This window comes from Triturus cristatus, chromosome 3_2 (genome assembly GCF_964204655.1).
Source record: "Triturus cristatus chromosome 3_2, aTriCri1.1, whole genome shotgun sequence".
In the NCBI taxonomy this organism is placed as follows: domain Eukaryota; kingdom Metazoa; phylum Chordata; class Amphibia; order Caudata; family Salamandridae; genus Triturus; species Triturus cristatus.
The window spans coordinates 102376089-102401625 of NC_140584.1; the positions used below are offsets into that span (position 1 = coordinate 102376089).

The 25537-nt window shown below is 45.2% G+C and overlaps 1 protein-coding gene across 1 annotated transcript in view; it reads right to left on the reverse strand.

Annotated features, from left to right (window-relative positions):
- The window catches only part of SLC15A2 (solute carrier family 15 member 2), a 452967-nt gene that overhangs the window by 397526 nt on the left and 29904 nt on the right, over nt 1-25537 (reverse strand). Inside the window, exon 2 of the mRNA XM_085647327.1 lies at nt 21754-21806. Coding sequence (XP_085503453.1) covers nt 21754-21806 — 53 coding nt within the window. The remainder of the gene's footprint in view (nt 1-21753; nt 21807-25537) is intronic.

Consider the following 25537-nt stretch of genomic DNA (forward strand, 5'->3'; position numbering starts at 1 on the left):
TGGTGTTCAATCCGGACACTGACCCCCCAGCACACAACATCCTTTGTGGGAGAGCTCACCTCCAGACTCTAGTCATCGTCGATGTCACCTGGTCCCCGTGGCTGCAGAGTCAAGCTTCACCTCCTCTCACCTGAAACACCCGACATAGGTGGGTATTAGTCTATTGTGCCTGCTTGGATCACACCAGACACTTTTCATCTCCACGGCAGCAGCACTTTTCCGTATCACGCCATTGATAACTATGAAGGTTTCTGACATCACTTGACCCCTATGCACCCGGCTCCTGTGGTAACACGGGTATCTCGGTACTCTCAAGTGTGCTGGCCTTAGGACCTTCTATGTTTAACTGGGTTTGCTTAAAGTCCTCTCCGAAATGTCCTTAATCTTTAAAATTCCAACCGCGACTTTCCCATAGAGTTGTACGAAGCACTCGTCTGTGTTCTCACACTGCACCCGTCCTCCGTGGGTCCCCTGTGTCACTACCTTGGGTGGTTCCATGGGGTCCCAGCGATTCTACGTGCTCTAGGCACTGTGTCTAGTCAAGTCTTGGTTGTTATACCACTTTCTTAGTATATGGTTTAGTCTTCCCCTGGAGCCCACTGTGTATTGTGCTATTTACTATTGTTCTAGTGATTTAATATTGTGTGCTTTGTTCTCTAATCTCATAAAGGGGTTAGTAGAGAGTGTTTAGTAATAAATACATATATTTTATATATTCCTTGTGTGGTTCTCCTTTCATTTGGTCATTCAGGAGGTTATAATCTGGTAAACCGAGCTGCTTTACATTCCTTCGAGACTTAGCATGAAGGCTGCTCTCCATAGGTACCACTAGGATAGCTTTGAATAAAGGTTGTCTTTAAACTAATCATCAATAAGGGTTGTTTGGACTGGTACAAAGTGCCCACTTTAACTAGTGGACAGCATATACCAGGCCAACTTCTCACAGTAAGCCCCTCAATCTCTTGTCGGTGTCCATCCCACCAACATTACAGAAGACTGCTCTCCCGGAATTATGCAAAGTAATACTAGATTTCCCAAAAGAAGACTTAATACTGGGGTGGACCTAAACATGGTGTTATGTAGTACAAAAGATCGAAATCCCCGAGACACAAACCTGGCAGCAGTTCCACCCGAGCAGAATATTTGGTGGCAATGGGTCTGGCAGACATCTGGCGAACCTACAATCCGGACATGCTACACTTCATAGTCCATTCATGGGCACATAACAGCCAGTCACAAATTGACTATATACTAACCTGACTGAACAAGTTGCCCACTTTTAGAGAAATCCGACAATTGGTGCGAGGAATATCAAACCATACTCCTCTTTCGGCCCCCTTCACATGCGATGCACCAGCACACCATGAAACGATCACTCTGCATCCACGATATCTCAAAATTCCACACATACATGATGCTCTAACCCTCACAACAAAATACTATTTTAATGAAAACAAAGGCTCTATTCAATTCCCGCAAACGTTATGGGAAGTATACAAAACAGTCATTAAAGGGCAATCCTGACATCCGAATACAAGATGGATAGACAAGGGGTAATTACACAATTAGAAATTGAGATCCTGGAGAAATAAACACAGTAAATAGACCCCTTTATGGAAGAAACGACACATGCACTATATCTGAAGTGGCAAGAGTATAAAAACTTGGTGACAAAGGAGGCAATGAGTTGCAGACTAGCAACATATCACGGAATATACGAGATAGGAGACGAAGCGGGGAAACTACTGGCTTGGTTAGACAGGCGTGAAAAAACAGACAGATGGATGACAAGTCCCGGAACCAAGAAGGATGAGATTGTGAGGGACCCACAAGATATAGCTGACTTATTTGCACAATACTACACTAGATTATACACTCCCTTATCCACCACAACCATCAATGACTCTAAGGAGTTACTGTCAGACATGCGCCTCCCGTCACTATCGCCAGAGGAAACCAGCGCACTAGACAGTGACATTACTGATGACAAAATGATAGGCACAATCAGCAGCATTCAATCAGGGATAGCAATGGGCCCTTGTGGCCTACCAATAGAACTTTTCAGACTCACGGCTTCGACAATCTCACCCCACCTACACCAAATGTACCTGGACAGTAGATGACAGGGGAGCCTCCCGAGGGACCAGAGACTGACCACTATCGTGGTCATGCACAAACAAGGTAAAATGGCAGAATCATGCAGCTCATATCGCCCCATATCGCAGCTCAACGCCAGGGTAAAGATTCTGGCAAAATTACTAGCTAATAGACTATTGCCACACACCACGAAATGAGTACACGCAGGTCAATCTGGCTTTATGCCGGGCCGAAACACAGCCTTAAAACTTTGACGGCTACACAGCGTCCTGGGCAGAAGTGAATTCATAAGGTAAGATGCAGTGATATTACCATTGGATGCACAGATGGCGTTTGACACCATCGAATGGCCCTACGCAGTACTGAACGGTTGGGTATTGGTCCGGAATACACTGCGTGGATTAAACTGCTCTACACTAACCCACTGGCACAGGTAGTGGTGAACGGACACACCTCACACACCTTCTCCCTCAAAAGGGGAACACAACAGGAATGCCCCTTGTTGCTATTGATTTTTGCACTAATGCTTGAGCCACTGGCCACCTAGATAAGGGGGATCCCGTGATCTGTGGACTAAACTGCACCATGGTGTGGGAGGATAGGGTCCCCGTTATATGCGGACGACATATTGCTCTACATGGCATCGCCCAGCGCTTCCATCAAGAGGTTCCTCCAAAATTTCACCAATTTCTGTAATTATTCAGGATACACCATAAACTGGTCCAAATCGGTACTTTACATCTTTATAGTCCTAAACCCAATCTACCACTTGGATGTACTGTAACAATGGCAGAAGACAGATTCCGCTATCTAGGACTCAGCATCACTCGTGATCCTGCTTTGTTTCACACGTTGAACTTGCTAGGCCCCCTGAGACGACTGCAGAAACACACCCAACACTGGAGGACGTTACCGCTGTCCCTCATAGGCCATGCAGCCCTCTTTAAAATGATGACATTACCAAAATTCCTGTATGTCCTACAAAATACTCCCTACTCGGTCTCCAACATCTACTTTGCCAAGATCGAAACTGAGATCTGTATACTACTGTGGGATGGAAACTCCCCACGCATAGCTATCCACAAATTGGTAAGGGGGAGAATGATAGGCGGTATAGCTCTCCCAGATATCCGTAAGTATTACTGGGTCAGTCACCTGTCAGTAATCAATCAATGGATATATGGCTCACAATCTGATCCCGCATATCAAATGGAAAAAATACTCATGGGCCCTAGTGGCTGCAAACAGGCGCTATACGCAAACCCATTAAAACAAACACTCACCGGACCCGCACACCAAACGGTGACTCTTTAACACAAAGTCACAAGAAAACTAGGGTGGCAGAATAAAGTGACTCAATCCATGCCACTATGGGATGCGGAGAGGCTTGGTAGGCTGTGCCGATGTCCCTGGTTCGATGAATGTGATATGATCAGCATCTCATGGGTGGGTGATCTGTGGGTAAGAGACACTGTGAAATCATTTTCTGAACTTCAAAAGGAATTTGAGATGCAGGACTCTGAGACATACAGATATCTACAGATCAGCCACGCTCTTAGAGCAGCCATCCCACAGGGTACAGAGCTAACAGAGTGAAACCCACTTGAGGACAGACTCCTAAATGAACGCATAGATAGCAAAGGGATCTCCTTGATGTATTAGAAACTACTCAATAACACGCCAGACCCCCTTCAGACTTTACGTGAGAAAAGGCATAACATAATAGGAATTCTGGACAACGAAGACTGGCATGAAGCATTGGCATCTCCACGAGAGGTGGCCATAACAACAAAACTAAGACTAATCCAACTTAAAATCCTCCATAGATCATACCTCTCCTGCGTCAGACTGACAAAAATCAAAAGACAAGTAGACTCCAGGTGCATCAGACAATGCACGTGAGAGGGAACATTTTATCAGGTAATATGGGATTGTCCAGTTATCCGGAAATATTGGTGAGCAGTGGCAAGGCAACTACGGTTGGTCTGCGGGAAAGAACTTCAACACACACCACAATTATGTCTTCTGCATCTATGGGGCAAGCAGACCTTAATAGGAAGCAACAAATATGAGTGACACTGGGATTTTCAATAGCAAAACAAAATATAGCACGAAAATGGGGATTAGGGGATCCGCCTACCTTGACGGAATGGGAAAAAGATCTGTATTGGTTGATTATAGTGGAGAAGATCATCTGTGCCCTTAAAAAATTGACAAAAATCTGGCACAATTGGAATAAACACAGGAGTCAGTTCCGCACACTGGCAATGTCCAGGCACAAATGTTTGAAAGGGAGGACAAAGGCGGGGGGTTAGAGAGAATGGGGGTAGATATGTCTACAAATCCTCGCTGTGAAGTCTGAGCCATGACTGTAAAAGTAAATTACCAACTGTAATATCATGATGTTCCACTGTTGCTGGAGTGTGGCAAATGTATACTAATAAAAAGAGTTGAAAAAAAAAGAATATGCTCCTTCAAAAATAAGTTGTACAACCCATCAAAATCATTAACCTTATTGCACCTCATCCAGTCCTTCAGTGCTTTAACAACATAGTCCATGAAATCCCCCCATGTCTGTGTAGAGAGTTTGTGACTAGCCCTGAACCATTGCCTGTACTTTTCAGGTGTCAAACCAAACTTCCTGATTAAAATGGTCTACATGGCAGTGTAGCTGGTCTGGCCCCCACCTCTGATGTAAGCAGTGTATCCTTCCCCACTGTGGGCATGTACCTTCAAAGGCTACCCCCAGAACTCCTCTGGGACCCTGTGCACTGTATAGGCTGTCAGCGATTTGTCTACGTAATCCCCAAATTATAACTGGGCACCATATCCTTAGAAATATGAAACATGAGCTCCTGTGAAGACACTGCAGGTATGATGCCACCATTACTGTGGCTGGACCCTACTTCCAGGGCTCCTACACCCATCTCTCTGTGGCTCAATTCATGGGAGAGCTTATTTTCCTCCTGAGCCAACCTCCTCTCAGCCAGAGTCTGCTTCTTCTCCAGCTTAGCAAGATCCACCTTTAGTTGCCTCTCCTTCCTCCTGTCCTCCAGCTCCTCTGGGGTCAGGCTCCTGGATGAGGCAATGTTCCCTGCCTTGGTGGGGCCCACTACTCTTGGCAAGTTGTTGGCCTCTTGGCCTGCAGGCAGTCCTGGATCCACATTGGCATCCAGGGTTAGCTCCTCATCCTCCTCATGAATTTCCTGATCCTCAACCCCATGCACCCTGGGTCTCTGCCCAGGCCAATAAGACTTTCTGCAGGTGCACCTTCCTGATGAACCCCCTCATTGAGACATGAAATTGCTTGCAAAGACCTTCATCTGAGCCACTGTATAAGCTTCTAACCTGGCCAGATCAAATTCAACAACTTCAGCTGCAGGTGTGGCTTCTCCAGATTGAGACTTGCTGTAAAAATCAAAACACTAATCAGGGAGAATTGGCAAGTTGAACAAGGCAGGCAAACATTTTGCTAATCAGGAGGACTAGATTGAAATTGGTCTTAGGTATAGAATTGTAGTGCACACTGAATTACTATTAGATTTTACACAACTGCAAGTCCTATCCTCACTGCTGATCACCAATGTTAGAAATATGGTCTATAGTTGGGGGAGGTTTGCACCCTGTCAAAGTAGGGACCACCACTCTACTCAGGGTATGACAGATACACACCCTAAATAAACCTGTGCTCAACCTCTGGTAGCTTGGCACAGAGCAGTCAGTCTTAACTTAAAAGGTAACGTGTAAAGTATTTATGTAAAACTTAATTTATAATAACTAAATGAAAACACCACAAAATGACTGCTATTTATCTGAATAAAACAAGAAAAAAATGACAAAAATCCAATAAGCAGAAGTTGAGATATGATTCTTTAAAGATTAAATTTGAAATCATGGCTTAGAAGTCACTTGTGGTGAAATGGTTACTTGAGGTTGCAAGTGACCAGTGCAAATTCAAAGCTTGGGTTGACCGCGAGGGAAGGCAGGCCGTACAGGCCCCAGACAGGTTCCGCTGAAGAAATACCTTGGATGGAGCTTTCTTCGACATCAAGAGTTCACTGCATCGTCGTTGAGCCACGCAGAGTGGCTCTGTTGAAATCAATGGAAAGCTCCGCCGTCGAACAGCGTCTGCGCTGCAGTCAAGCCGCACAGGCTGTGGATTCTTTTTCGACGTGCAGGCTCTGTGTCGGAGGCCAGTGTGTCTGTAATTCTCACACAGTCAAAGCAATGAGTCAATTGTAGCAGAAATCAGCTGCAGAACCCACTTCTGAGGCCCAGGACTGGAGGGGGCACCTCCTGCAAGGGTAGGACTCACATATGGCAGAGTCCAGCAACACCAGCAGGATTGCAGGAAGTCTTTTGTGTCCCTGAGACTTCAGAAAAGTATAGGTGGCAAGACAGCAATTCTTTGGAGTTACTCTGTGTTCAAGTGAGATGGTCTAGTCCTTGTCCTTAGCAGGGCAAAAAATAGCAGGCAGCAGGACAGCTATCAAAGCAGAGAAGCAATTCCTTAGAAAAGTCAGCAAGGTGACTATCCTTTCAGCACAGCAGTCTTTAGTCCAGCAGAGATCTTCCCAGGTCCTGTTGTGTGCTGTTTTGGTAGGGACCGAGCCCCGGTACTTATACTCAAAAGTGCCTTTGATGCATGGGGTATTTTCAAAAGAGTTCACTGAAGTGCACAAGGATCCCTTCCAACCCAGCCCTGGCTCCAGATTATCAGCAATGGGTAAGTCAGCCATTTGTGTGAGGGCAGGACACAACCTATTCAGATGCAAGTGTGAGCCACCTCTCCCTCTTCCTACCCAGGAAGGCTATCAGCATGCAGGTGAATGCAGATGTATCCCCTGTCACACCCAGCCCTTTTTGTGTTGTGGCTGTTTAGAGGGAATGCACAAAGGGTGGCTGTCGCTCAGCCCAGTCATTTTTGGAGACAGGCCGTAGTCACACAAAGCAAAGTTAAGAGCAGAAAAATGTCAACTTTCTAAAAGTGACATTTCAAAAATGTTAATGTCAAATCCAACTTTACTACTAAAGAGATGTTCACCGCCATTCCAAAGATGTTAAACATGAAGTAGCTTCTCCGTTCCAATCAGGAATTAGAGCTGAAAAGGTATTTTAAGGAATCCCCAATGCTAACTTATGGAAGTAGTAGGCCTCACAGCAGTAAAAAATAAATTTAACTGTTTGTCACTGCCAGGACATATAAAACTTAAAGGCACATGTCCTGACTTTTAGTTCCACAGCACCTTGCCTTTAAGATCACTTAGGACCTACCTTAGGGGTGACTTATGTGTAATAAAATGGTAGTTTAAGACTTGGAACAAGGTTTTAAATGCCAAGTAGAAGTAGCAGTAAACTGTACACACAGGCACTGCAATGGCAGGACTGAGACAGGCTTGAAAGGCTACTTGTGTGGGTGGCACAACTGGTGCTGCAGGCCCACCAGTAGCATTTATTTGACAGGACCTAGGTTTATGGTATACCACTTTACAAGGGACATATAAGAAACTAAGGATGCCAATCAGGTATATACCAATGTCAGCATGTTTTAGGGGAGAAGTAAATGCATCTTAGCACTGGCTAGCAGTGGTGAAGTGCTGAGTCCTAAGGCCAACAAAACGATACAGCAAAAATGGGAAGCAAAAGGCAAAAACTTGGAATAAAGTCCACCCTAAGGATGAGAGGTCCAACAGGAACCATTCTGTAGGGCCGGCTCAGGTTATGTCCTGGGGAGTCGTTGGGGGATCCACGAAATCCATACCTCCCTGGACTCCCTCGGGTGTCTAGATTTCAGAAATGTCTGAGTTTGGTAGGTTTCCCTTGGTGGCCACCGAGCCCGGGACCAAAAACACAGGTGTCTCCTTTGCAAAACCAAGTTGTTTTGTGAAAGATAATTTGGATGTCTCCACAATACGTTTTGGGCCCTTCCCTGCCGTGTGTATTTGGCCCACCCACACAAGTGAGGTACCATTTTTATGAGGGAACGTTGTGTGGTAGTAAATTCATGTCAGCCGGGTGGTCCCACAGCTTTTCCACACGGAAATGTGGGAAAATTAGATTTTTTTCAGCTAAATTGAGGTTTGCAGAGTAGGAAAATGTAGGGGGATCAATCCAAGCCACTCCTCCTGGACTCCCTCAGGTGTCTAGTATTCAGAATTCAGAAAGTGTCTGGGTTTGGCAGGTATACTTAGATGGCTGCCGAGCCCAGGACCAAAAACACTGATGACCCCCTTGAAAAACCAGGTCGTTTTGGGATAGATAGGTAGGCACCTGTGTTTTTGGTTCCAGGTTTGCAGACATCTAGGGGAACCTAAAAAACCCAGACATTTCTGAAAACTAGACAACTGGGGGAATACAGGGAGGTGTGGCTTACATGGATTCCTCCAACATTTTCTTACCCAGAATCTGCTGCAAACCTCAAATTTAGCTAAATAAATCACATTTTCATCTAATTTCTGTGTGGCAAAGTTGTGGGATCATTGCACGGCACAAATTTCCTACCACTCAGCGTTCCTCTTTGTCTCCCGATATAAATGATACCTCACTTTTGTGGATGGGCCAAGTGCCTGCGACATGGAAGGGCCAAAAACGTGTAGAGATTGAGGGGTCCCAAACCAGGTCCAAAAGGGTAGTTTGTTAATAAGTTTTTAGGCTGACGCTACTTTGGGCATCCACACAAGTGAGGTATAATTTTTCTTGGGAGACCAAGGGGAACGCTGGGTGGTAGGAAATTTTTGCCTGCATGGTGATCCTACAACTTTCCCACACAGAAATGTAAGGAAAATACGACTTTGTATGTAAATTTGAGGTTTTCAGAGGATTCTGAGTAAGAAAACGCTGGGGGATCCATGCAAGCCACACCGACAGCCAATCGACAGTCCACGCACACCACCAGCTAAGTGCCAGTCCAGGCACATCACTATCCACGTGCACCACCAGCCAAGCGCCATCCACGTACACTGCCAGCCAAGCACCATCCACACACACCGCCAGGCAAGCACCATCCACACACACAGCAAGACAAGCACCATTCATGCACACCACCAGCCAAGCGTCATCCATGTACACTGCCAGTCAAGCATCATCCATGCACACCACCAGCCAAGCACCACCCACGCACTCCACCAGCCAAGCACCATCCCTGCACACCACCAGCCAAGCACTACTCCACGCACACCACCAGGCAAGTGCCAATATACACACACCATCATTAAACACGAGTCCACATACACCATTAGCCAAGTGCAAGTCCAAACACACAACCAGCAAAATGCCAGCCAAAGGTCAGTACACACAGACTGTCAGCCAAACTCCACTTTTAACACACACACAAACATTTTCTAGTGGTTTTCTGCCCCGCTTGGGGGCAGATGAGACTACAAATAACATTGAAACAGCCAAAATGTGTGCCTAAAAAAAGGCGAGTGACTCTTGCCTATGGGGATTCTCCCTGACATGCCCATAAACATATCCCTTGTGCCTAGTGGGCTTTCAGCCACCCAGGAGGGGCAGATAAAAGGCTATTGCTCCTGTCTGCCTCCCGGCGGAGGCAGAAAGACTGTGACTAATTTTCTTGGGGGTGGGAGCATTGGCATGCCCATTCTGGGCAGCCCCCTCCCCTACGTATAAAAAAAACATAATCCCGGGGGCCTAGTGGGCTTTCTGTCCCCCCCCCAGGGCAGATCAGTGCCTACTGACCCACCTATCTCCAGGGGGCAAGAAGAACTGTGGCCTTTTTGGGGGGATGGGGGCATTGGCATGATCATTTTGGGTTGCCTTCACCCCTATATACATAAATAAAACAAATCCCTGGCACCTAGTGTGCTTCCTGCCCCCCAGGGGGGACAGATTGGGGGCTATTGCCCCATCTGCCTCCCAAGGGAGGGCAGAAAGACTGAATTTGGGCCAAAAGTTTAGGGGCCCTTGCCCAAAGGGCCGCTCCCCCCTCCCTGGTGTCTAGTGGTGGATCCCTACTTGGTGATCGCCCTCCTGCGGCGATCCCCAAGAAGGGGCCCACTAGGTAGGGGTACTGTTGGAAAAAAGGGGGGAGTCTACCCTTTCCAATAATACCTCTACCATCTGCCTACATGCTTAAGGGCTGAGATAGCTCCATGAGCATGGAGGCAGTGAAACCGATACGAGCCGATCAGCTGGTTTCAGTTTCGGTTTCAGTGAAATGATGTCAGCGTGCTGATTGTCATTTCATTGAAAACATCAGTACAGCCTCAGGAGCTGGGGAAGCTCCAGAAGCTTTTTTGATGTAAAGGAAATCCCTCTGGTGCCACACCAGAGGGATTTCCTGTGCCATGTGGTTAGATGCACGGGAGCTGTCCGACGCACATGAGCACTTTTGCATCGGACAGCTCCCAAGCATCCAACACACACAAGGGATTAAAAGAGAGTATGTTGATATTTTTCTAATCAATATTTTTCACACAATATTTCTGTTACACCATATTTTTGATTCCAAAATTATGTCAGTGATCACTGTATGCATCTCTTTCTTCGACCCTGTATAGTGTTATGGTGTCTGCTGGCTAGTCTCTCGCTAAACAGACACCACATAGATATATACATAGATACATACACACATATATATTGCAAAAACTAGCAAAATTGTCCTAGGCTAGTAATACTGGTATATTCCTGCTCCATCTTTCAAGGAAGTAGGAAAGGTGGAAACTGTGCTTCTGGTAACTGAGAGAAATGTCTACCTTCATCTCCTGTGGCTCGCTTTGTTCCTGTCAAGCAGCAACAGTGGCATGCATTAGCATGTATTCAGATGTGGACATTTGTGAAACTGTAGATGTTAATGTCTTTCCTGGATCTTGAAAGGTTCTCATTCTAACAGTGTAGTGTTTCTTCCCCTTTCCACCCCTATATAACAAGGGGGTTACTATTGTTTGGATGAGCACCCTTGATCAAAGAGACAGGTCTCTGGTGCTAAAAGGATTGGGGTCCCAGGCCATGTGAAACTGTGGGGCAGTCAATGCTAGAGAGACTATTTCAAAGTCTTCTAAAATGCTTTTCACTGATTAGATGATGAATGATGGCACACTGCCAGTAGGAGAGGTAATGAACAAGAGCCCACGTGGATGGACTGCAGAATGCATACGGACTGAGTTTGCAGGCAAAAGAGGACTTAGGGACAGCAGTGGGTGTGTCTGGCATACTAATGCACAAGCACACCTAGAATAAGAGGATTGCAAAGAGAATAATACCTATGAGGTTGTGGGGGATCGAGGTGACACGCCAAGTGTACATTTAAATTTAAGTGCTTCTTGGGCACTCCATCCCAAATTGTGACACAATCATTAATAATGCAAAGTGGTGTACAAACACTGATAGTAAACTATGTGCATAAGCTGTTATTGTCCAAAGACTTGCAAAGTGTCTTATTGTCTAATTTAGAAAGTGTGTTAAGGAACTTAAAATTGTATGAGAAGACTGGAGGATCATATAATGCATGCTATCCTTGCTTTATTCAAAAAGCAGCCAACACAATAAACAGTTAGATTTTCCGTGAACCTCTGTGAAAATAACTAGAATGTGATGTCACAGTGTATGTTAACCAATAACCAGCCTATGAACACCCCTGACTGGGTGATACAAGTCCTCTTTTCTTGCTGCTCACAGTCAAGATAAGTAATAATTTTCCGTCATCTTTACTATGGAAAATACATTAATATGTTAAGATGTTTACATTTTGTTATTAAATTGTATTTTAATATACGTTTGATTGGGGATGCTTACCTTTTCATTTAATGTCATTACCCCTGGTCAGGACTGTGGCCATTCCGAACATGCGCTCATTTGCATTTTGCTCTCGCAGGTGGCACCACTTTAGCTGTAGATTCAGGGTTTTTCCCATAATACAATGGCTCAACTTATATAAGTCTTTGTTTTCTATTTTTGTTCAGTTTGAGGCTCGATACTGTTGCCTGGTACCCAGATATTCATTCTTTAATAACATATTTTCAATTGTAAATTATTTATTTAGTAAAGCTCTGAATCTTTGCCCTCATAGCCTGCCTCAGAATTAAGTTTAGTTTAACTCTATTAGGGATTGGCTGTTATTCCTAAACCCATTATTTAGGTTGTTGTTATTGATTTGTAATAGTTTTCACATATTAATAGTCACTATATCTAAAGGCAGTTCCACATTTGACCAAGATGTAGAAGCTCAGTTAGTCATTGACAACCAGAATACCTTTATTAAAGATTCCATCTATCAAGCTATAGCTGAGTCTATGCCTGGTGTATCAACAAATATAGAGACTTTGGTACAAAGGATACTGTATCAGAAGCCTTCTTCATCTTCTTCAATGCCCTTTTTACTAGATACACAGCATCAAAAGAAAGGGAAAAAGAAACCTTCCTCTCTAAATGATCAGTGAAAAATCTTAGATTAATAAAAAGCCTTTGGAGTCTCTTGACTCTGTCCTGTACATTGGCAGGTTTCTAATTTGGCTCGCGAGCGGCACCTTCCCATTCAAGTGGTTCAATTACATGATACAGATGAGGACATGCCTCAATATGATACAGATACCCATGATAATAAACATGATTGAGATGCAGAAAGAAGGCATAAAATATCTCTGAATGAAATAGGGAGTCCTCTCAAAATCCTAATAATATTGTATTTGATTACAACGGTGAAACCATGTTTGATCTTTCACTAATTCATCATCCTAATTCAACTGAATGGGTTCCATTACGTGGCTCAGTACGTCTTCACTAGATTGATACAACCTTTGGATAAACTGACTCGTAAAAGATTACATTTCAAATCCCCTTACCCTTCTTTACCTAATATCACAGTAACTCCTGTGATTGATCCTAACACGTTACTCTTTTATACTAAGTTCAGAATGTACTCGAAAAAAGGTGATGACTGGGCCTGAACAAATTGCCAGTTCTGACTTTTAGATTAAATTGATGCTTTTATAAGGAATCTAGATATATGAGCAGAGGCAAGACTGGAGGGCACTTAGATTGATCACTCTACTTTATCAAACTGAGCACAAAGTGTGATTTGAAGAAAATGTATTGGGTCGCAGGTTTTCGACAGGGCCGGCAAAGGCAGAAGACACTTTGCCGACCTATACCATTCAAGAGGAAAGCATAATTTCAGAGGTTCCTATGGTTAACAACAAGATGTAAACTGCAGTACTACCCAGAGAGATGCAGGGGGTTTGGAAACTGCAAATATCGTCAAAGAGAAGCTCAAACTGAAGGTAGGTTTTTACAATTCTCATTTCAAATCTCTTGCTTAAGATCATTCATCTGCAATTTAGTGCTTCATAAAGATATTGACACAGCTGATAGTCCATTTATAATCTCAGGGAATGAGGCTGATAGTTTTAATTGACCGCTTCCTCCTTTTAGCTCAGGAGAAAGATTCACTTCCTCCTTTTAGCTCAGGAGAAAGATCTTTAGCAAAGTCAGTTAAGAAATGTCATTGATCTGTTACAAAAGCTAGGATTTTTGATAAACCAAGAAAAATTATGTCTGGTTCCCTCAAAACATATGGAATTCTTATATTTCCTTATCAACTCCGACAACGTGATATTAGAACAATTGCAAGACAAAAGTGTGAAAGATAAAACAGGAGATTCTGCATGTTTTAAAAAATTTACACAGCATCTCTCAGAATGCTATCTCTTTCAGTGGTTCTGCAGGCATCCTCTATTAAGGCCACTTCTCTAGAACACTTCCGTTATCAGATCCGTCAGAGACTGCAAATTTGTCAACTTCGATGAGGGCTTTCTTCTTTTGACGCAATTAATTTGGATCAGAAATTCTGTTTAGAACTTCAGTGCTGGCCAGATCACCTGGGGAAAACTCCCTGTCCAAGCGGAATATCTTCTAGGCAATATAAACACACGAGCTGATTGGTGTTTCAGGCACCTTTGGGATTGAAGCGATTCACCCTTCAATTTTGTGTTCACTCTTCAATTTTCAAAAACATGTCTACCAAATGGGGTACCTTCTCAACAGACCTCTTTGCCTCACAATTGTAATACAAACTCCTTTTATTTTACAGCTCAAAACCAGGCATTAGCAATAGATGCTTTCCTCCAAGATTGTTCTTTACATCAAAAGCATGCCTTTCCCCATTAGGATATCTTTGGTCCTAGTACAAGTTCATTGACAGAAAGCCTTGCTAGTACTTCGGACATCCCTCTCTGGAATGCCCAACCTTGGTTCCCTCTGTTTTGAAACTCTCAATAGACCACCCAATTCTAAACCTGTCTTTTCTGTGTTTACTGCTGGATCCACAAAGATAAGTTCAAAAATGATCCTCAATCAGTCTCTAGTGTTGCTAGCATGGAAGGTTTTGGATGAGCCTGGAGAACTCTAGGAATTTTGGCAGATGCTGCTCAACTCATCTGGCAAGCCTGGGCCACAGAGACCACCAATGCTTACCAATCAACTTGGACGGAGAAGGATAGTTGGTATTTGGACAGAAATGTGGGCCCATTTACAGCAAATGTTGTTCTTGTAGTGAATTTTGTAACCTTGTAAGCTTTCAAGGAGAAATCATACAGAACCATAAACACCGACATGTCAGCAATTTCTGCAGAACATTCAAAGTGAATGGTGCAACAGTGGTAGAGAAAACACTAATATATCGGCTGTGTAAGGGGAGTAAGAACTTTCCAATCCACCTGTACCTAAATATAATCAGATGTGGGATTTCAATTTGATTTTGAGGTTGTTCATTGAAATGTCTAGCTGATATCAGACCTTTGGCTGTTACCTCTGTGCTATAAACACCTTCAGGTGTTTGTTTCAATGTTTGTTGAAGGAGAAAAACGAATCTGATGTGTTTCCACTTTCCTTTTTCCCCTATCTAGCCCAAACTCTATGTGGAAAATTGTTCGAAAGCATATATACAGAAAACAGCTTACCTGAGATGTCCCCTGTGTTTAATTTCTTTTGAAAGAGCTCATAAACTATTTGGGTCTGATGGGTAATAGGGCTAGCTGGAATTGATACAATTGCTTTCGGAGATCATTTTACTAGAAGGGCAATGAGATCGATAGCCTTTTGGGCTGGAGCTGGCTATGGAAAACATTCTCAAATCAGCAACTTTTCCCTCGTGTAGCTAATGTTGTTGTGATTATGCTTTAACAAAGCATAAAATGAGCCTCTAGCCTTGTAATAAAATGAAGATTTTACAAGCTTTAATAACAGATGGTCTTGATTTTTCTAAAGATAGGGAGGTGCATAATATCCCGCCTCTATTGAGACCTTATTCTTTGGTGGAACACAGAATTGTCCTCGACTCAACTCTTATTATCAAGGAAAAACGTGAATGGCCTTTTGTTTTGGACCTTGCAAGAGTGTTCCTTGCTTTGTTGAGGGCTTGTGCGATTTTTTTGGTCCCCGTTCCGATGGTTTACTATAGTTAATGTTAGCTTTCGCAGGGAAAGAGGTCTTGTGGCTCACAGTGAAGAGTGTAGATAGGCTGGTTGACTATTAATGGGGAAACATACATTTTGACATCACTTTGCGGTTATTTTCCCAAGGGTTTATGGGAAATATACTAGAATAAAACAAGGAAAGGACACTTAATACTCAACTCTGTGCCTTTAATGAAATCAAGACATTAAAGATGGGAAACCTCCATTTGTTAGGCTCAGTGACTATTTTAATTGAAAACTGTGCTATCAAGAACACCTATGTCTCGCCACTCTTTCACTATGGCAGCAATTGGCAGGTATAGTCTCCTGACTGTAACCATACTATACCCTAAGATCATAGCATGAATCAGTGATCCATGAATCGGCAATACAATCACCAATTTTTATGTCCTGGTTTGATAGTGTATCTGTGGCCAGACAATTTTTATGTGAGCATCATTAGAGATAGGCTTTGTCTCCGCCCATATCTTGGGAGCTAGGCGTACATGTTTTAATTGGGCAGACGTTCTGTGCTTCCACAAAAAAATTGCCTCCTCTCCACACAGCTGTGATTGTTTTGTTTATTAATCCAGCTGCCTAAGCTTGAATTTTCAGGGGCACACACATGATATTGGAATACTACTATAGATTCTTAGATAACTAGTAGTTTTCTGTGGCAGCAGATGAGTGGAGGGCAGTCATTAACCTACATTGATTTTTTGGTCTTGGTTGACAGTGCATCTGTCACCTGACCTTATAGCCTCCACAAATATTATTCTATATTTTTTTGCTTCCACACAAATACATATCTATTCCCATGCTGTATACCTGTAATGCTTCACATCACCATACAACATTCCTTTAAATCCAGACCAATTGTCTTTGGCAACGCTTATTTTTTAATTACAAGGGAACATCCTCCGCTATGGTCATGGCCCCCAACATTTCATATTAAACCAAAAACTCATTTATAGAATAAACTGACAACCACTGACTGTTTTACATGTTCAATAATGTGATTTTCTATGACATTCCTGAACATTAGTGTGTGGGTGTATATGTTTCATGATTAACTCATGATACTCCCTATAGGCGCAATATTAGAAGGACGTTATTTACTCTTGCTACTTCTGTTATTGATTTGGTGACCAAGATGCTTTTCCCTTTCTGTGGGAGGATGAGGGGTATAAAAAGTTAAAAATGAATCTGTTCTTACAGTTGTGCAAGGTAATTCTCAAAAAGTGTCCCTTCTGACTTTCCTGTTGGGTGCCTAGTATCGCCACAGTTCAGAAGTCCCACCGTCCAATAAAGCACACTTCCTTCATGATGTAGTCAGCTTTGAGTAGCTTCTAAACACCCCCTGGGGGCATTGCTCATTCACCACTGACTGCTGTGATCTGTGATCCCCGAACTGTAGGCATTCCTTTCTGTTGAAGGAGGGGATGGCTGGGTGGTTATTGAGTTCTACTGTTAGCACCAAACCATAAAACAAAGACAATCCTTCCACCTTTGATTGAAAACTATTGGCACACCTGAAGAATACTGTTATATTATTAAAGGGACTGGGGCTGCACTTTTCTGCAGGTGTACCAGCACTTAATTTGTAAAAAAAAAAAGTAACAAGGCACCCATTAAGCACCCACTGCAACTTGCACTTACCATTGCCCCTGAAAGCGCTGCCTGTGACAGAACCATTACACCTAAAAAGCACCACACTCCTACAAGTGTGACAATTCAGACTGTTCCAGGTCTCAAAACCTATAAGAATGGCCTGGGTGGCAGGTATTAGCCATTTTTATTGTATGATGGTTTAATATATAACTGTATACAACGGATTAGCCATTTAAAATATATTTTGAATTAATATACAACTGTTGTTGTGCTCATCTGTAAATTAGACAGACAGCGCCGCCATGTGGCAGACTGTCATAAGTGCTGGTGTTGACAATTAAGCGCTGGTGATGCAGAGAGCACCAAAAAAAAAACAGTCACTCAAATTAAGCACTGAGGTGTACTAAACCTCCATTTGGGACTACTATATGGTACTGGGCACCTCTTTAGCAGGGCTCTAATTAGACGGTTCTTTTTGTTTTATTAGCTCAATGCTACTTTTTTGATGGGATAGTGCTCAAACGGAGTCTTGTATTTTAAATCGGTAAATACGGGGCATTTCTAAAGTCACATTTGAACAGAAAGATTACACTTTTTAATAGGGCTACATGGCAACTGGGACCAGCACTCGGCTCCTATGGAGTTAATGAGACTGCAATTGCCACTTTGTAACGGATTGTAATGCATTTTATCAGGCTTCCAGTTCCAAGTTGAACTGGGGTACATTTTTTTCAGGACTCTAAGGAGCCCTTAGACCTTTAATCAGACAAAAACAGCCCATGTGCTCTAATTTTGACGTGCCTGGCACGGGCGGATTCGCCTATAGGCAATCTAGCAGTGCCCGAAGGGGAGGGCTGGTCTGACAGGTTAGTGTGTGTGGGCTGGTTACTTGGCTGTTTTATGGTGCATTGGACCATTTTGTTCTCTGGCATTGCTACAAACATTGACTGCAGCAAGCACAAATGCATGCAGTCACACACATATCTTGCAAAAACACATTTACAGCTTATCTTTGCTAGTTAAAAACTTCCCTGATTTGGACAGCGGGACACTCGTCTTTTAGGTCCCGCCTAGCTATTGCGTAGCAATCGCTATGCGAGACTCTAGTAAGGGGCTCCCAAAAGTGCTCCCAAAAGTGGATTGCATGGCGAGCATGCGCACAATCATGTGCATCGTGCCGCCATGCAATCACTTTTGGGAAGCGCTTCAGCCCACTTGCGCGTGCACCTACTTCAAAGGGTCCGCTCCCCCGCCTGGAATGCGCTCCCCCGCCCCTTGCCGCTTCAAAGCCCGCGTTCCCGCCCACGGGAAGACACACGCTACTTTTGTCATCCTTGTTAATTGCAGCGTTCCATGCGCGCTCTTACTTAAAAAATGGCGATTCGTCGTATTCAACTTGTTTTATCGTGTAGGAGGCTTCCGAATTGTTGCAGGTCATGAGTCAGCAGCATATCGCTGGCATCTGTGGCTCTCATGAGCCTAGGACGTCATAGGAGCAGTCGGCGTGGTCTATGTTTAGAAGTGGTCCTGCCAACAGCATTTAAGTAATACCTCTGAAGTGAAAACTATCCCTGCCTGCTTCTTGTTGCTATTTTTAATTCCCTGTGCATGGCAGTAAATACAAATAATATAATCCTTTTGCGCCCTCTACTGGAAAAATTACTTAATGCTGTGTGTATTATTTTTTTACTTCAGATTAAATGGGACACTCTAAAAGAGAACTGATTAACCCCTTCAGCGCGGCGCGGATTACCGCGCCGTGCTGAAGGTTCCGTGCGCGGGCGGGGCCGTGACGGAGCGGTTCCATCATGCGCACAGCGCGACCAACGCGTATGATGGAACCGCTCCGTCACACGCATCGAAGGGGTTAAAGGCCGATGTAAATAAACAGGGGAGATCATGAATTTTTTTAGAATACTTCGGGTTTAATAGGTGACACTGTAAAAACGTTGGTACAGTGTGCAGATATCTGTAAGACTTGGTTGTCCTAATGGAAGCTTCTGAACTTGATGAATTTGATATGGCTCTGTAGTCCGTTATATCTAAAAACATATAAAACAAGCATTGGCATAGCCAATAGGTCTCGCCTTTGGGGCCTTATAAGTGTTTAACCATGCAACAGTTAGGGTGACCAACTGGCATTGGTGCAAATTCAGGACGGTGAGTGTAAAAATTCAGGATAAAGGGTCAAAATTCAGGACACAAATTCAGGACAGGAGGTCAAAATTCAGGACAAAACTTCAGGACAAGAGGTAAGTTTTACAGACACATCAGAGGAGGTCGCGCAATAGTATATAAGTAAGCCCAGCCATATCCAAACATATTCAACCATTTGCAAACCTATCCATCATGTATCCTTCCATCTATCATTTCACTCATCCATCCCTTCATCCATCCTTTCACTCATCCATCCATTATCCATCCATCCACCCTTTCACCCTATCCATCCAGCCATTTACCCTTTCACCCATCCAGCCATCCTTTCACTTACTCATCCATCCACCCAGTCACTCATCCTTCCACCCATCCACCCTTTCAGTCATCCATCCATCCTCCCTTTCTCTCTCCATCGACCCTTTCACTTAGCCATCCTTCCTTCCATCCATCCACCCACCCATCTACTCATCCCTCATGACTTCATCCATTGACCCTATCACTCATCCATCCTTTCTCTCATCCATTTATCCTTTCACTCATCTATTCATCCTTTTGTCCACCTACCCTCCCTTTCACTCACTTATCCATCCTTACATCTACCCTTTCAATCATCCGTCCATCCATTCACCCTTGCACTTATCAATTAATCAATCCATCCATCATTTCACTCATCCATCCACCCACTCACTCATCATCCACCTTTTCACTCATCCATCCTTTCACTCATCCATCCACCCTCTTACCCATCCAGCTACCCTTCCACCCATACATCCAGCTATTTACCTTTTCTCTCATCCATCCTTCCACTCACTCATCAATCCATCCATCCATCCTCTCTCATTCTCCATCTATTCAATCTTTCATTCACCCATTCACCATTTCACTAATTCATCCAGCCATCCACCCATCCCTTCACTTAGTCACTCGCCCATCTTTTCATATTAATTTTGAGCTGAGCCTTTTTGAGAAGAGGCCCATCAAGAACTTCACCCTCGCTGCAGGAGCCATTCCAGGACTGGGGCAGAAGCCACCCAGGGCGGAGACAGGATCCACCACAGGGGGGACAGGAGCCATCACAGGCGGGGGGGGGGAAGTAGCCACCACATGGGGGGACAGGAGCCATCACTGGGGGGGGGGGAGGAGCCATCACAGGAGGAGGAACAGGATCCACCAGGGTGGGCACAGGGGTGGGCATGCTGTATTCTAGTATCATCTTGGCCCCTCCAGGGTGGGGTAGGGCTCCTCACCCCCTCCTGGACAGGACATCGAGAAGACAGGCTCTCTTTCCAAAATGTTAGTTCTGTCATCCCCCACTGTGATGTACAGTACTTAAAGGAGATACTCCAAGAGAACTGATTTAACAGATTGTTCTCCATACTTTGTGAATCAGTGTGGGTGTGATTGTGCCATTTCTTTATTTTATTACATTATAGACTGCATGTTTGAAGAACTGAGGTTTGCTTACAATTTAGTAACAGTAATTAAGCTCTGTGAAGAGAACCTCGGTGTAATCAGGGCCGATTCTAGGATGTTTGGGGCCCTGGGCAGAAAGGGAATGAGTGAGGCCCCTCTAAATTGCAGATACATGCCGCATTCCGGGCTGTTTGCATCTGAATAGATGCCCCCCCCCCCCCCCGCTCCTGAAGCTGCACCCCCTCCCTCTCAGTCACCTTCAAACACCTCTTAACAGCTCATCAAGGGCTGAAGGTGTGAGGGTTGCCATCCCGCTGTGCCTCTCCAATGCTGCTGGGTATCTGAGCTTTAGTGCTGCATCGGAGTCTGTTACACCCGACCTCAACAGCATCGGAGTCAAGAAGGGAGGTGGGTGGAAGCTGTGCCGGTTTTAGGGTGGTGCAATCGGTGCCCGGTTAAAATTACGGACAAATGGTGTCCGTTAAAGAATCCCTCACGACGACGGACAGCGGGCCAAAATTACGGACTGTCCGTGATATTTACGGACGGTTGGTCACCCTAGCAACAGTTAATATTGTTGCACCAAGGATATTGTGCTGCATAACTAAATACTTATAAGGTCCCAAAAGCGAGACCTATTGGCTATGCCATTGCTTGTTTATTTAGCTAGCTGATTCGCTGATACCGGGCCACGTTCTTAACGATCTGATTCACCAATGGGGGCCACTTTAATCTGGTGCCCAGGTCTGTTTTCTGTTCCGGCCGGACGCTGGTGTCTACAGTGCTTTTCTGACTCGTAAACAGATGCTGTGTGGCAGATTGCCATCACTCGTCCTCAAGTTTAAAAACAGTCTGAAGAAATGTAAACAATCGGCTGACTGGCGTTCGCTTTGATGACTCTTTCATACAGTGGTGACGCTTGCTGCCGAATCGGAGGCCCGCCCGGCTTCCACAAATTGTCCAATCTCTCCTCCCTCTCCCCGTCCTCCCTCCCACTCCCACCCTCGGGTGGTTTCACACCCAACCGCTCCCTCGGACCCAGCAGACAGAGAATGCAACTACTCACCGGGGAGGTCTTCCGCGGCCGGGGTCCTTCGTCATCATTGGGCTGCAGGTCCCCTAAAGAGAGGAATGGGGGAGAAGTTATTAGGTTTCCACGAGCCCTCCGTCTCTTATTCTCCATGGGGTCTACCCTCCCTGCTGTAAGGAAAAGCGCGTTTCTCTCCTAGGCTGGGAAAGAAAGCACCCAGCTCGCGCTCTCTGAACAACGCTACTGGCAAATAAACTCGCACAACTTTTTCTCTCGAGTGCCTTTTCACCTCCCCCAGCATTGGAAGCCTAGACATTACTTGCGCACTAACTTCAAGGGAGATTATGGCTCAGCAGCCTTCCACGGACGGGTCCGCCCAGCCAACGGGTCCGTTCTGTGGCCCTTGCAATCATCTGTGCAAGTACAGTTCACTCCCCTTCCCCAAACAGGAGTAAAGAAGCACTCGGATGGCACAAGGGAGATAAAGGTGTATAGAAAACGGTAATGTTCTCAGTGGGTTAATTAATGCGCCTCCTGGACAAATACACATGTAAACAGCTGGCCACAGGATTGGACTGCTTGCAGATTCAGCCTTTCCTGCTGCAGACGGCAAAAGAAACTGGCATTACATTTTGAGAGTTAATTTGTTTGCTTTATTATGTAGTGCTCAAACAGACTAAAAGCCGTTTCGTAGCACTTAGCAACAAGAATTACCAAAGGCACTAGGTTTCACCTGTAATGTTTATGCTTAATATTTAAAATCATTTTAACGATTGTATGGCAAGTAAGACAAACAGTCATGTGCACAGTATTGCCCGCCACCCTATTTAGTAAATGTGCACTTCAATTGCTTCACATTTGCAATGTTCATCCACTTATACCTTCCAAAATAGCCACATTTAAAGTCCATTCTCTTGTGTTCAGCAGAAGTGACTATTTCCCAGCCTCTGATGCTCCCTCCCACTTCATCTTCTCTATTCTCTTTGATCCTGATTCACTGCCATTCGTGAAACCTGTTAAAAAACCTGAGCGTTCCGAGGAGCTGCGATGCGAAATCATCAGTCAAGCTGCGTCGCTCTGAGTTGGTTCTAATAAAACTGTGTGGTGAGGCTTTGCATCACCTTTCACCATTTCTGCTGAGGCTTGCAGCGGGATGGGGAGGCTTTGCGAGGATCTGCATCATTCGGCATATTCTGATGAAGCTTGTAGCTGTGCGGCAAGCCTTTGTGGAGCTTCGCGTCACTTCGCATCGGATTTAGCCAAAACCACAGCTGGGCCAGCAGAGCAGATTTAGACCCAATTCCAAGGGTCCTGAACTGGAGAGGCACAACTTGGAGGTTAGGTGCAGGGTTCAAGGTAGTTGGGCCTTTTCTTTCCCGCAGTCCGGGATCAGGAGGCCACCAATTGGCTTTACTGATGGTTGTCACCGGGCGTCAACCAATTGCAGCGCGGCTCCTCCGGCCAAGCCTCCACCAACCACCAATCAGGTCGCGGCCTTCTCGCTTCTTTCTCCGCGGCTTTGCGGAGCGGGGAGACCAGCCTCTGATCGATCTCGGGCCCCCGGGCCGTGGCGGTGAATTGCGGGCAGGATGTTTTCGGGGTGCCCTGAGTCAGCGGGTCGATCGAGACGCCGCCGGGCTTCACAGCGGCTCAGAGGGCGCCCACGATCTTTAGGCTTGCAGAAATGCACGTGCCGATGAGCACGTCGATCTCTTCTCCACGGCAGCCGGTTTCAGGCAGGAATCGGTGCGGTGCTCTCAAGCAAAGCGGAGAGCAGCCAGCGCAGTTCACGGGCAGAACAGAGTCTTGTAGTCTCGGCAAACTTTATGTCCCTGGGTTGCCAAACAGGAGGCCAGTTCTTCTCAGGCCCTTGGAGATTCAGAGTGGAAGACACAGCACACAGCAAAGTCTTGTTTAGGTCAAGCAGGCAGGGTCACAGCACACAGCAAAGTCCCTTTTCCTCCTCAGCTTCAGTTGTACAGCAGGACAGGTCAGCCCTTAGAGCACACAGCAAGGCAATCTTCCTTCAGTCCTTCAGCGGTCCGTCTTTCAGCAGAGGTTCCTCTTGATTGTAGAATCTAAAAATCTGTTGTCAGGGGTCCTGTACTTATACCCCTAAAAGTCTTTGAAGTCTTTGTGCAAGTGGGTCCTGAGCCCGGTCTGATCCAGTTCTGGGTGTTGCTGGAGCACTTTGTTTTCCTGGCTTCTGCTTTCCTTTCAGAGTGATGGGCAGAGTCGTCAGCCGCCCAGCAGGAGGTGGAGCCAGCAGTGTGGCAGGCAGGCACAGCCCTATTCACTCCCAGGTGCTATCTCCTCCCTCCACTCTACTTGCAAATGTCGTCATTCAGCAAAGGGCTGACTCAGCCAACCTCCTGGGGGTATCCCCAGCTCCTGTCACTCTCAAACCAGACAGTCAATCCACAAGCATGCCCAGGCACACAGAAGGGTCAGACAAGAGAACAGCTACTCTCTAAAAAGTATTGCTCTCCAACTCAGGATTTAAAAACAACCTCTCCTAAAAGATGTGTTATTAAATGCTGAGCTCAGGGATATCAAACACTCATGTCTTATCTTGTTCCTATGAGAAGATAGGCTGATAGCCATTGGCACCAGCCTCCCCCATGTTAGCCTATGGAGCAAGATAACCTTGCAGCAGTGAACACACAAAATGGCCGCTGTTCACTACCAGAGCACGTTACCTGCACTAGTACATGCTCTACCTTTTACATACACTGCACCCTGCCCAGGGGGGTACCTTGGGCCTTCCATAGGGATGACTGACGTGTACAAAAAGGGAAGGGTTAGGCCCGGCCAGTGTGGACACTGGCCAGGAGGACATGGCAGTCCAGGGACTGCAGGCAGGCCTGCGGTGGCAGGCCTGAGACACCATTTTAGGGCTACTCGTGTGGGTGGCGCAATCAGCGCTGCAGACCCACTAGTAGCATCTGTCATCACCAGCCCTGGCACACACAGTGCACTTTACTAGGGACTTCATGGTGATACAAATATGCCAATCAGGTATATCCAATCAATATGATATTTTACACAGGGAGCACTTACACTCTGGCACTGATTAGCAGTGGCAGAGTGTCCAAAGCATCTAAACCAGCAAAAACGAAATTATGCATAGCATCAAAAATCCGGGTAGCAGAGGCAAAAGATAGGGGAAAAACCCACGCCAAGGATGTCAGGTCTAACAGTCCTTCTCACTCAGGCAGTAGGGCAGCAGGTCAGCAGACTAATAGGGCTGCAAACTAGAAGCATAGCAGCACAGCAGTCTTTCTTCTGACTCTTTGATAGGTCCAGGTGTGTATTGTAGAGTTGAGTCTGAGGGTCTAATGTTTATACTTGTTGCCAGCTTTTGAAGTAGAAGACGTTTCTAGAAGTTTACACCCCAAAGGCGTTTGGAATTTCCTTCTTCCCTGCCCAGGCTCCAGCTTACCTGGGTACACAAAAGACTAGTGTGAAACCCCTTGAGTCTTTGTAATGTGCAAGTGTGGTAAGTGACAGCTCTGCCCCCTATCAAGTCAGAGAATGCCAATCCTGCCAACGCCCATTGCCCCTTTGTTTCACTGTCTGAGAGTAATACATGAAGACCAACTAACAGCTATACCAAGTCATGTAACCATGGATATAGGCTGCAAGCACCAAATGGTTAGGACAAGAAAAAGACACCTTTTTAAAAGTGGCATTTTCAGATTCTGACTTAAAAGGCAACGTTACCATGAAAAGGGTTTTAAATTGCAATTCTTTAGAGACCAAACTTAATATTCCAACCTGCTCCAAATTGAAAGTTAGCACTCATTAAGTGTAATAAGGC